At 38.5% G+C, this 12,646-nt stretch overlaps 1 protein-coding gene across 9 annotated transcripts in view; it reads left to right on the top strand.

The window, feature by feature from the left end:
* Hdac9 (histone deacetylase 9) overlaps window positions 1-12,646 on the top strand; it is an 893,084-nt gene that overhangs the window by 619,779 nt on the left and 260,659 nt on the right. For all 9 annotated transcript variants that reach the window (XR_004946518.1, XM_036205789.1, XM_036205785.1 and 6 more), the window contains one exon: window positions 5,422-5,596. Coding sequence is in view for 8 of the 9 variants with exons in the window: in XM_036205789.1 (XP_036061682.1) it covers window positions 5,422-5,596 (175 nt within the window). In the remaining variant the exon portion in view is untranslated. The remainder of the gene's footprint in view (window positions 1-5,421; window positions 5,597-12,646) is intronic.

Raw genomic sequence — 12,646 nt, 5'->3', positions numbered from 1 at the left:
TGTTCATCTCAGAAATTACTTTAGAAATAGAATTTAAAGTGGAAACCCTGGTAGACTTTTATTATTTGCTTGAGCTAAAGCTATAACATTAATAACAGCCATGGGTGACCACCCACATGACTAAAAATGATGCAAGCACTGAGATGAGACTTAAAATCTGGAGGCCATAAAACAGGTTTCATCAAAGTAGCAATAAACAAGGAAAGCATAATAACAGCACCAAACAAAAGGTACCAGCACAGAAACAGAGTCTTGAAGTCTACCTGCCCTAAGCAGTCATTGGCATACAGTACCTGCTAGCAAGCTATAGTCGACCTACAGTGGGCTTCCTGCCCTACACAGCCATTAAACACAGTACCTGCTAGCAAGCTACACTTCCTGCCCCATTCAGCACAGTACCTGCTACAAGCCACAGTGACTAAATCACTAGCCCTAAGCTGCTTAGACATGGCTAGTCTTGCCAGAGCTTCAATGAGTTACCTGTTTTCAGACAGCAAAGCCAGTGTCTCCTGAGTCTAAATGGTGAGGCCACACACGTTAATATTCATGGGGTAATATGAAGGACTTTATGAAATGGATACATGATAACTTCAATGAAATGGGGTAAGGGGGCAAGTAGGTGATGATCCTACAAATACTATACTCTATAGAATGTATACACTCAAATTTGTCATGCATACCTACTTCAATAGCCTTAAAAGACAGTAGACCTTGTTCAGCCTACTTATAAGTTATTTGTTTCCTCAAAAGTGACTTTGAGGGGCATGATTATGATACTTAAGCATGACACATGCTAATGCCAGTTTGGTTACATGTACAGTTTTTAAAAAATCTATAGATTCTGAGCTATTTGACATTTAATTTTCTGAGGATAAAATAAAAGAATATGTCATTTCACACTCAAAACTGCAGCATAAATGACAAGTAAAATTCTCTTTCATTATTTTCAAAATTTAAAAACTACATGAACACTTCAGCCGATTTCAGCTGTAGGAAAGTTTTCAGTATCATTTTCTACCCAAAGATGTGAGCTTTTGATCAATGGACAATTGTACTAATTAGTTGCTTCCTGGATTGTCACACTCCTCCCTGTACATTAGAAGCCATGATTCACTGTAAAAGAACTTGATGTTAGTGGGTGATTTCCCAAGGTGGTCAACCGTTTCTCCTCTTACAGTTCTACTTTGTGTGGCAATTTGAATATAGCTGACTGTTGAGTTGTTGGTCCATTGAAGATGTACCTGCCCTAACGGAACACCTGAAAAAGTGAACACCAAGCATTTTTATCAATTAAAAACTTAAGATATGTGATGGGCAGGAAACTTGGAAAACACATAAAAGTACCAATTAAAACATAGCTCTGAGTTAACTGGGTGTATGTGTCTCTCTCCCCAAGAATTGGAAACTATTTGACCTGGACTCCACTGCTCATAAACTTTTCAGATATCCCCAGGCTGTATTATACTTTTTGATTGTTTTATCACATTGGTTCTTGTTTTATACTGTTGTCATTGTGAGATTTTGAAGATGGCTATGTACCTCTTTTTACTGATTTAATTAGCCAACATAATCATATCTACTGTGTATTAAAATGAAACATTGCCTGAGAATTAATAACAGGCAAAGTTCATATTTTTGTAGAATTTGCTAAAAGCAAGATGCTGAAATTTCAGGTGACAGTCTGCAAACTCAGGAGTGATGGTTAATTCACATTGCTACCCAAACAACACAGCACAGCAGAGCTTCTGAGTAAATATCAGACATCAGGGAACACACAATATGCATAACCATTATCACTCAAACTGCCTCTTCACTGCATATTCATAATGGTGGACACTTCAAAAAAGTTGGTGGTTGCTAGTTGGATTGGAAAGTTTTATATTAAGACAAACTACTTACATTATGGCTGTAAATAAGCAAACTATGAATCTTTAAAGTTTTGTTTAGAGTTTCTCTGAAGCTCACAGAAAGCACAAATGTGCAGTGTATTAAAAAGAAAGATGATGGTAGTTTTGTCCACAGAGAGTCTTTTACAGTAGCTATGCCGCCATTTTCTGAAATATAGTTATGATATTGATGGAAAAATGTGGCCTTTGACTTCTAAATACTTGCTGTATATTCTCAATTCATAATGGCATTTTAGCTTTTAGAAACTCCAGGAAATAAAATGTTATAGAAATTCATCAGCAGAAGGGTTGTATCTAGTGTCCCTTTTCAAAATCTGGTGGTAGTGTATAGAATGGATCACACACATTAGCACATCCAAACACACACATGTACAAGCTCACACATGCATGCACACACATGCATTCATGAGCTTTTCACAGAGCTGCCCATTTTCTTCACTTATCCTTCACATTTTAACTTGAATGTTTCTTAAGACACAAGTTACTGAAACTTCCCTCATCAGTTTTATCAGCTTCTTTATAGTTGTACCAGTTTCAAAGCACCTTAACTTTTCCTCATACAGTAGTTGTTATATTTGTATTATATTATATCGCTTAACACACTAGAAAAATGCCAGGTTTCAATCATTAGCCAAGAAATAGTGAGTGTAGGGTGTTAACTTAAAGATGTAGAAAACTGACAGGAACGAGGAAAAAAGGGGCCCAGATGTGACGGAACTTTAAGAGAAAGAGATAGAGTATTTCCTGGTACTGTTCAAACATGATATATGGAGTCTCATCGTCATGTGTAAAAATTTGTTACAGAAAGGCAGAAACATGAATTATTAGAAGCAATAAACCCATTAGACATAATGGGCATGGTACCAGAACTCATGAAACTTCTAGGAACCCACAAAACATCTTAAATTTTAATTTCTTAATCAGATACAAAGGTGCATATAATGCTAATGTGCATAAATGAACCCCATAGAAGTCTAAAATTCAATTTTAGTGTTATTTTTTGAAGAAGAGACCTGGATAGTTTAGAGTACTCATATTGGTTGTCAGGCAGGCCTGGGTATGATACCTATGTACAACAGACACTATTTTGGTTAGATCCTAGGAGAGGAAAAGATGATATAAGCCTGAAAGTGTCTTCCCATCAAAGAGGACAGAATGACAGGCTGAGGAGAGTCTTCAGGTTTACTTGTCTCTCCGCAGTTCCTTGTTTACTCTTAGCTTACAGCAGGCTTGGGAGAATATTCCCCCAAGGCTGGATGGTGTAGAAGGATGTGAGTTTGGAATCATTGACATCGATGGGGCTCAAATAGACATGAGGAGAGGGACATCACAAACATTCAGGCCAGTATTTACTCATGCATTTAAGATTCCTGTTGGAAAACCTTAGAAGTCAGACTTATGATTTGGCCTTCACCGGAATTTAAGTTCTAGGAGAGAGTAGTCTGTATTCTCACAGCTGTAGCTTGGGTCATTGAACACAAGAACATAAGCAAATAGGGGAGTTAGACTCTTGAAAAGGTGTTAAAACTGTTACAGTTAGAACTCTGTCATGGAGCAAGCCATCCCATCCAAAGACATAATGTATGACAGATGCCATCCATCCATGGATGGATTGATTTTTCTATAGAATAAAACAAGTAACATTTCACACATGAATTATAACCTAACTTTTTGTGGTGTATCTGAGACTGGCCTTGAACTTGCTGTGTAGCCAAGGATGACTGTGAACTCCAGTCTCTCCTGCTTTTAATTCTGGAGTGCTGTCACCACCATACCTCAGTCAGGCAGTCTGGGAATTGAATCCAGAGCTAGCATGGTAGGTAAGCACTCTATCAGCTGAGCTGCATCCTCAGACTTAACTACAACCTATTTGAAAGTTAATTTTATAGGATATTGAAAATTTTCTAAATCCAAACATCTTCACGCACATTTGTAACTATAAACAGTTATAACTACTCATCATTATAGCTTATATATTTTTAAGTATCATTAATTCAGATCCTATACAAAGTGACAATTAGATAATATTACACACTGTGAATGCAACACAGCTGTTGTGAACTTTCCCAGTAAGTGGTTTTGTGGTTAGGATTTGTCAAATCTCATGCTGGGAATTCAAGAGGTGTGTGACAGACTGACTTACCGTGGGTGTAGGAGACACCAAAACCAACAAGGAAGATTAAGGCAGGCATTCACTGAGAGGATATGGCATTTGCATCACATCCTAAAACAGGAAATCAAAGCCAAAGAGTATGCACATTTTCAAATTTATACAACTTACCCTTGTGTTTTATAAACTTCCTTAAACTTTTGGTTACATATTCTTAAACATGGTGAGTAGTTAAATATTGAAGTATATGGTACCGTTCATCTATTTTTCATGTCTCTTTGGAAAGAAACATATAAAAAATATCAGAAAACATATGAATTCCTGCCACTGGTGACATAAAGTGGTCACTGCACTTTCAATGAATAAATTGACTGTCTTTGTTTTGCAGACTGTATGTTGTCTGTCTGTGTTTTACAGACTGTCTGCTGTCTGTGTTTTCAGACTGCCCTCTGTCTGTCTATGTTTTGCAGACTGTCTGCTGTCTCTCTGTGTTTTGCAGACTGTTCTTGGATACAGAAAATTAACTAATGAATCATCCCAAAGCTATTAAAAGTTGGTCTTCTGACTGCATAACAAGAAAAATAATGATAATTAGATGGGCAGTGGTGGGGGTGCACACCTTTAATCTGGGAGGCAGAGGCAGGTAGATCTCTGTGAGTTCGAGGCAGCCTGGGCTACTGAGTGAGTTCCAGGAAAGGTGCAAAGCTACACAGAGAAAACCTGTCTCAAAAATATATATAAATGTTAATTAATCACTGAGGATACAACCAAGAATCTTACTCAGGATTTTGTAGCAGTGATATTCTCCTCTTCAAACTATGACAAAACTCTGTCATCCTCCATCATTGTATGAAAACTGAAAGATGTCAAAATATAGTCAGTTAACTGGTAATTTCAGAAATGTTCGGAAATTTCCCTCACAATACCAGTGAAGTTAATTTAGGGTAGAGTATTAACAATCAAGCCTCCTAGGCAATTTAACAGCAGCTGAGTGGTTCTTCCTTTTATGTGAATCACTTCTAGGGCTGAGTTCAAAACACTAGTGTTAAAGAAGGCAACCAGTGAGTAGATGTTGTTACTGGGGTTAAAGATCTGTTTCCTTCAATTGGTTCAACTGGCAGTTTGAATCAATTCATCCTGCCATCACCTCCTTCCAGCTAGACAGCAAGGATGACTGTTGGTGTGTAAACATCTGTAGAATGGGTTTATTGCTATTGACTGGATCTTGTTTCTTCTTCCCATCTCTCTATTTTGCTGCTGGTGCTGCTGCTGCTGTTTTCTGTCCCTTTCCCTCTCACTGGTTATGTCCCTGGCCTGATGATCTTAATTTGTTGACATGTTGCCCTCTGTGTCTTCCTCGAGCCTGGGCTCACATTTCTTTCTCTTTTGCCCTTTCCTTGACAGCCTTCCTTGCTGGAGTCCTCACACGCACATGGACATTCAATGCACCCGGCTCGGCTAGCTGACATCGATGGATTAGAGAAGCATGGACTCCTCTCCAGGACCCACTCTTCCCCTGCAGCTTCCATGTTACCTCACCCAACAGCAGACTGTCCCCGACAGCCTGCCTCTTCCACTGGTAGGAATCCCTAAAGTCCCTTTAATAGGCAGGAGAAATGTGCAGTTCTTGTAGGATTAGCCGATTTAAATGCTCGGAATAACTCCAATAGCAGAATGCTCCATTTTAACTCAATGCAACTCAAATTTTATGAGGTTATGTTGGCCACAAGACAAACAGCACATCTGATAAATCTTGGGCTTAGTATTAATAGCCTCATAAATTGTTATCATTCAAGAGCCTGGAAAATTCATCAACAGGTGCATGGATCCCCCTTGGAAATAAACTCCCTACCACATTCTTCAGCAGTGTGCCTCAGACTCTCTTACCTTCCCAGAGACTGGCCACAAGGAAATTTATGATGCTTGGCTTCCTCATTTGGCTCTGAAGAATATCTTTTCCTCATTGGTTTCTTGCTGTTTTGCTTCCGTGTTTTTTTCTGACTTCTCACACAAACGACTCTTGGGAGTCAAGGGTAGCAAGTCAAGCCTTGCTTGAATGTATGTGTGTTAGTTGCCTGTCCATTCATTATGGTACCTCTGGGTGGGCTTTCTGACCAACATATTCTTTGCCTCCAGCCGTTTTGATATTTTAGACCCTGGCTACAGACAAAGCAAGCATATAATTGTAAGTCCAGAACAAGGTCATGCTGTGGATATCGCTCTGTATAAATAAAATGCTGTTTGGCCAGTGGCCAGGCAGGAAGTATAGGCGGGACAAGAGAGAAGAGAATTCTGGGAGGTGGAAGCCTGGAGGCAGAAAGACACCACCAGCTGCTGCCATGACTAGAAAGATGTAAGGTATTGGTAAGCCACGATTCACGTGGCAAAGTATAGATTAATAGAAATGGGCTAAATGTAAGAGTAAGAGCTAGACAATGGTAGGCCTGAGCTAATGGCCAAGCAGTTTAAATAATATAAGTGTCTGTGTGTTTATTTTATAAGTGGGTTGTTGGACTAACAGGGCTTGGTGGGGGCTGGAGAGAAGGTCTCCAACTACAAGGTCAGGTCTGAAACACATGCCAACAATGGGGTGTGTACAATACCTTTGCTCTCCACTGTGACTGAGCAAATTAAAGACAGGAAAGCTCTAAGAGAGCCATGGCATGGGTATAGCCGGGAGAGTTTATGCATATGTCCCTAAGGCTCTAGTTGCTTCTCTGATTCATTTTAAAATTGTTTTTCAGGATTCAGAGCTTGGTCTGGGGACATCTATCACCTCATGCAAACCTTTGAGCTTGGAAACACTAAAATGTATTTTTGGGGAATTATGTTCCCAACCCTTGATATGATTTATCATTTTTTACTTTAAAAATCAATTAATGCCTCTCTAACCTGCAGGTCACTCAGCCTGCGGTTTCAAAACTCCATGTGGAGCCGTTTGAATCTGTTCTGTCATATTTTCAATAAACCTGAAAACAACAACAAAAATCAATTAATGCATTGGCCAGGTTAATTAACTGGTGACAGACATCTTTTAAGAGTATATATAGGAGCTAACTTGATCACCAATTATGTCACAAGATAGCAGCATCCCCTACTAGTTGTTACAGTTTGGGCATATTTCCTTTGCCACATGAGTGGCCTCTGACCAGATCCCCTACTTCCTGCAGCACTGGAAAACCTGCCTAGAGATCCCACAAAGCCCCCACCTGCAGTCCAGTGTCAGCAGAAACCTCCAGGATCCATCATGCCTGTGCTATCTCTCTCCAAGTTTAGCAAAATTTTGCTCAAAACCAGGATGTCTAATATACATAGTAATACTTCTTTTTTCCATATTTGTTTGTTTTTATGTCATATATATTAGTGTTTTATGCCTACCTCCTCCATGGGAGAATATTTTGTGTGTGTGTGTGTGTGTGTGTGTGTGTGTGTGTGTGTGTGTGTATTTATGTGTGTTTGTATGTATGTCTGTGTTAGTGTGTGTGTGTTTGTGTAGTGTTTATATGTGTTTGTGTGTGTGCGTTGTGTGTATGTGTGTTTGTGTGTGTGTTTATGTGTATGTGTGTTTATGGGTGTGCATGTGTGTGTGTGTGTTATATGTATGTGTATATGTTTGTGTGTGTGTGTGTGTGTGTGTGTGTGTGTGTGTGTGTGTGTGTGCATCACATGCATGCCTGGTGCCTGCAGAAGCCAGAGTTCTTCCTGGAACTAGAGTTAGTTAAGAGTAGCCATGTGGTTATTGGGAACCAAACCCAGGTTCTCAGCAAAAGTAAGGAGTTCTCTTAACCACAGAGTGATCTCTCCAGCTCTGAAATACTTCTTTAACCTAGCAAAAGCAGTAGTCTTTTTTTTTTTTTTTTTTTTTGGTTTTTCGGGGCAGAGTTTCTCTGTGTAGCTTTGTGCCTTTCCTGGAACTCACTTGGTAGCCCAGGCTGGTTTCGAACTCACAGAGATCCACCTGGCTCTACCTCCCAAGTGCTGGGATTAAAGGTGTGCACCACCACTGCCTGGCTCAAAAGCAGTAGTCTTAGTAACTGCAGGCTGACTACCTTTTTCATGCAAGTGGCTTAATGGACTGCATAGTGATAGCTGCCCGACTGCATTGCCACCGGCTGAAAAAATCTCCTTGATTGAAAAGTGTGTTTGGTCACTGATTTCATGTCAGTGTTGGTATGTGCATTGCTGGCTGCTGTTGTAACCTTGTAGACATTGCTCTACCTTGACTTAGAGGGGTGGTCCTTTCCTCACAAGCTTATTTTTCTCTGACTCCACATGTTCATCAAAGAAGCAGGATCCTTGAATCTTAGAGAGGTCCTATAAATTTGAGAAAACAGTATGTCCAAATGGTCAGGGAGAGTAACTTCCAGAAAAGTCCAGAGGAAAACAGGACTGCACACAGGATAATGTGAACAAGCATAGCTAAAACCTGGCCATGCAAATGGAAGACTGAACCATTTCAGACCACTTGTTTCTTTCTCATCATGTCAATAGTCTAATATTTATCAGAGTAAATATTCCAAATTTTAATATGGAATGAATTTAAGACCCTTTAATATTTAATGGATTTTATGAGACAATTTCTTATCAAATTGAAAGTTTATACAAAGTTCTCTTTTATAAAACATAGAGATTTATGTTTATTTGGCAATTAGCTTCAGTTCAGTCAGCAAATAATAATTGCAGAGTACACAATTATGGATTCAGTAGATCAGATTGAATACACTGAAAGGGAAAGTTATTTAGTAATTATTGTTCTGCTCAAGAATGATGAGTATCTCATTATGTATTCTTGAGTAAAGAAGAGCCTAGTTATTGTCTTTCAAATTAAAAATGCTGCATCTTCAAACTTAAATTCTTATTATGGAAAAATAATGCTTTTGAAAAGTTTTTTAAAATAAATATTTTGTGTAATAAACTCTTCCCTGACCCTGAGGCAATATACATATGTATATATAGATGGATATGCACATATGTATAGAGAAATGCATATGTAAACATAATGTTCATTCTTGTGATACATTCACAGATGGATATATAACTCTCTCTATGTATTTATACGTAGGAATATATATATCCCTATATACATAAATATATATACATATATATATACATTATATATATATATATATATATATATATATATACACACACATACATATATATTCCTACACACACACACACACACACACACACACACACACACACACACACACATTTTTTCCTACATATATAAATACAACCTGATTGGTCTATATAATATACTTATATGTATGATTTCAAGGCTAACAATTTGGTATTGTATAGTCAATTGGTTGTGCTCTTCTGGGGGTAGGATCAGAGATTATTTCTCCTACTCTTAGAATCTCTTCATTGCCTGTAGTTCTTTGTGTAGGAGTGAGGCTTTCTGGGATTTTCCCCATTCATGTTGACATGTCTATTGCTATTGTCTTTGTTCAGTTCAGGTTTAGGCAGTCATGTTGGTGAGACTTCATACATGCAGCCTCTGATATTCCAAGGGGAAACCATCTCACAGCAAAGTCCTCATTTCTCCAACTCTTACCATCTTTCTGGCCTCTTTTTGCCATGCTCCCTAAGCCTTAGGTGAGGGGATTGTATTTTGGATGTATCCTTTGGGAATGTTTTGTTTTATGCCAGATCAAGACTACTCTTATCTATGAGTATAAGTAAAAGTATTTAGAATGTAGTTAGGGATTATGCTAGTTTAGTAAAGTGGAGGTTGTAGGTTATCTTCCAAGGTCCATGACTTTACTAGTCCTGCATAGTTGGCTAGCTTCCCATGACTGTGCATGATTTCCCTCTTGTTGAGCGGGTCTTAAGTACCATTAGAGAGCTATCAGTCACCACCAATGTATGTGCTCCTTTAGGGGTGGTTGCGCCATGCTCTCCATCATTGTGATTTGTCATATCACAGCTGGATAGGACCATTGTTGCTTCCCTCCTTTGAAAGGTACCATTGTCACAGGGCCCAGAGGCCCCCCGAGTTGGAACTCATGCAATGTTTAAGGATTACCATTCAGATTTTTATTATAAATATTTATTCTCACAGGCTAACTGACTCATAGCCTCCTTTCTACAAAGTAAAAACAAAACAAAACCACACACAAAAAAAATAAACAAAAAGAAAAGGCATTCCATGGAGAAAATATCTTCATGTAGTCAGTTGCTAAGGTGAATTCTCAAGTCCTTCCTCTGGGAACTAAATGAACCCAGTCACAAGCCCAAGAGCAGCCATAGCTGGTGGCCTGTGGAGAGCCCAGGTCAAGCTGTCTGGGGACCAACAAGGAAGGTATGAACTCCTGTCATGGCTGTGGTGATGGGGTATGTCTGGTAAGGCCAGGCGGCCACAACCTCCAAAGAAGGTTAAGTCATATTTGGCAGTAGTGTTAAAATTACAGGAGCTTCTCCACTTAGAGACTAGGAATACTGTTTATTATCTGAGGTTCCAATAATTTGGCAAAGGGAAATATATTCATTTTTCTGCTAAAATCATGTCTTCTGCTCAACTAGAGATTAGGCTCGGCTATGGCTCACAGAGTGCATCCACTAGAGGATCCTAGCTGTGGATTTACACTGGATGGATTTGCCGCAGTGAAACCACCACAGCATATTGGATTGGCCTTTCTCCCAGACCACTTGGGTACCCGATAGTCCTGATAGTCCTCTTCCTGTGTCAGTAGGTTACATCCAGGACCTAACCCATGCTGATAAATTATCTCTTTATACCACTACCATGTTAGCTAGAGTTGAGTTTCAAATGGAATCATGGTACTGAAACTAAACTGATAATTGTAAAAGTCGTGAAAATAATTACAAATTTTTACAAATTGTGAAAACACTGGCTCATCCCAGTGTTTGTTTCAGTTATTTTTTTCTCTTAACTTAATATTTTTCTGTAACCATGTATGTTGTCTTTGTCTTTTTTCTTTATACTTCTCAGGCTTCTTACATTTATATCCCATGACACTGGAATGATTTTATAAAATACGGATTTATGTTTGCTGCCTCCAACATCAATTTTAATTCTCTGTTCTTTGATTTCCTTGCAGCCCCTACTTATGTCCACTTTCTTCTCACTCACCCCATCTTTTAATTTAGTTTGACCTCTGCCCTCATGCTCAACACTTAGATGCTAAAGCAATTTTTAAAATATTATTTTTCAGTCTATAGTAAATAATGGCTACTGAGCTGGGTAGAATGACCAGCTTCCTCTACAGTTTTTGTCTTTCTGTCTCCCCCTCCCTCTACACCCTCCCTCTGTCTATGTTGCTTTTATCTTCTCACTCATTCTTGAATATAGAAAAATCTTCCCATTTTCCTAACAAATCTGTGGTACATGTGGCTTCCCTTTATGCCAGCTTACATGCTGGTTAACTGTCTTTCTTGGCTCTGCAGTTGAATGTTAGCATTTAATTCAGTTCCTACACTGTAACAGGCTTTTGTACAGTTAGTTCAGAAGCCTGTGGTAGAAATTCTTCAATCCAGTTTTTCCATCTGATACTTTGATACTATCATTTAGTGAAGATGAAAACATAAATTGTAAATCATAAAAAAGATCTTAACTAGCAAAAAGACACAATTTACCAATTCTTCTGAAAGTCAGTTTGGGATGTCACATCATTTGCTAACTTGACATGTTAAAGTCTACAAATAATTAAATATTACATGGCTGGAGAAATATCTACACAGTTAAGAGCATGTTTTGCTCTTGCAAAAGACCAGCTTCTATTTCCCAACACCCAAATGGTGACTCAACCATCCACAACTCCAGCTCCAGGGGATTCAATGCTTTCTGACCTCTATGGATACCAAGCACACATGTGGTGCACATACATACATGCAGGCAAAATACTCATATACATAAAATAAAATCTAAAATTTTAAATAGCTTGGTACTTGATTTATGTGTTCCCAAGAAAAGATATAACAGATATGATGGAGGGGACACTCTCAATAGTGTGGAAGACATGGGTAATCAAATAAATCAAGGCAAATAAGCCCTGTGGATAGACTGGGTTAGGAATAGAAAGAGTTACAACTATAGTGTGCCTGCCTACATGTTGTCAGGAATGGTACTTGTTTCAAAATAGAGTCTTTCTGAATGCCCAGGGGAGATTGGCTCCAGACCCCAAAGTGCAGGAGCTTCTGATATGCAGTGGAGTGCATTTATGAGTGTGTCACTTGTTTAAGCCTTCCCTAGATTACATACAATTCCTAATACAACCTAATTGATATGTAAATAGTATTCTATTGCTTGCTTCAGAGATAAGAACAAGGAAAACATTTGGACACTATGTTTTCTGTTTAAAGGCATCGGGTTTTTTTTTTGTTGTTTTTTTTTGTTTGTTTTTGTTTTTGTTTTTGTTTTTCCAGCAGGTCTTCAAATCATTGTGGATTGTATGTATGAGAAGACTCACTGAGGTCCTTTCTACCCGGTTTAGTAATCCTACCATTTCATTTTCTCTTTAAAATGTTTTTACTGTTTTTTTTTTTTAAGTTCTCTAACTTCACAGCCTCTGTTATCACTATCACACATAGTTTGAAAAAAATGCATTTCATCTTACCATTTTGTGGCTGTCTGATTTTTATTACTAGATCATAGGTTAAATGT

The sequence above is a fragment of the Onychomys torridus genome, chromosome 14, assembly GCF_903995425.1.
Source record: "Onychomys torridus chromosome 14, mOncTor1.1, whole genome shotgun sequence".
Taxonomy (NCBI): Eukaryota; Metazoa; Chordata; class Mammalia; order Rodentia; family Cricetidae; genus Onychomys; species Onychomys torridus.
This window is presented reverse-complemented; position numbering and strand designations above follow the sequence as displayed.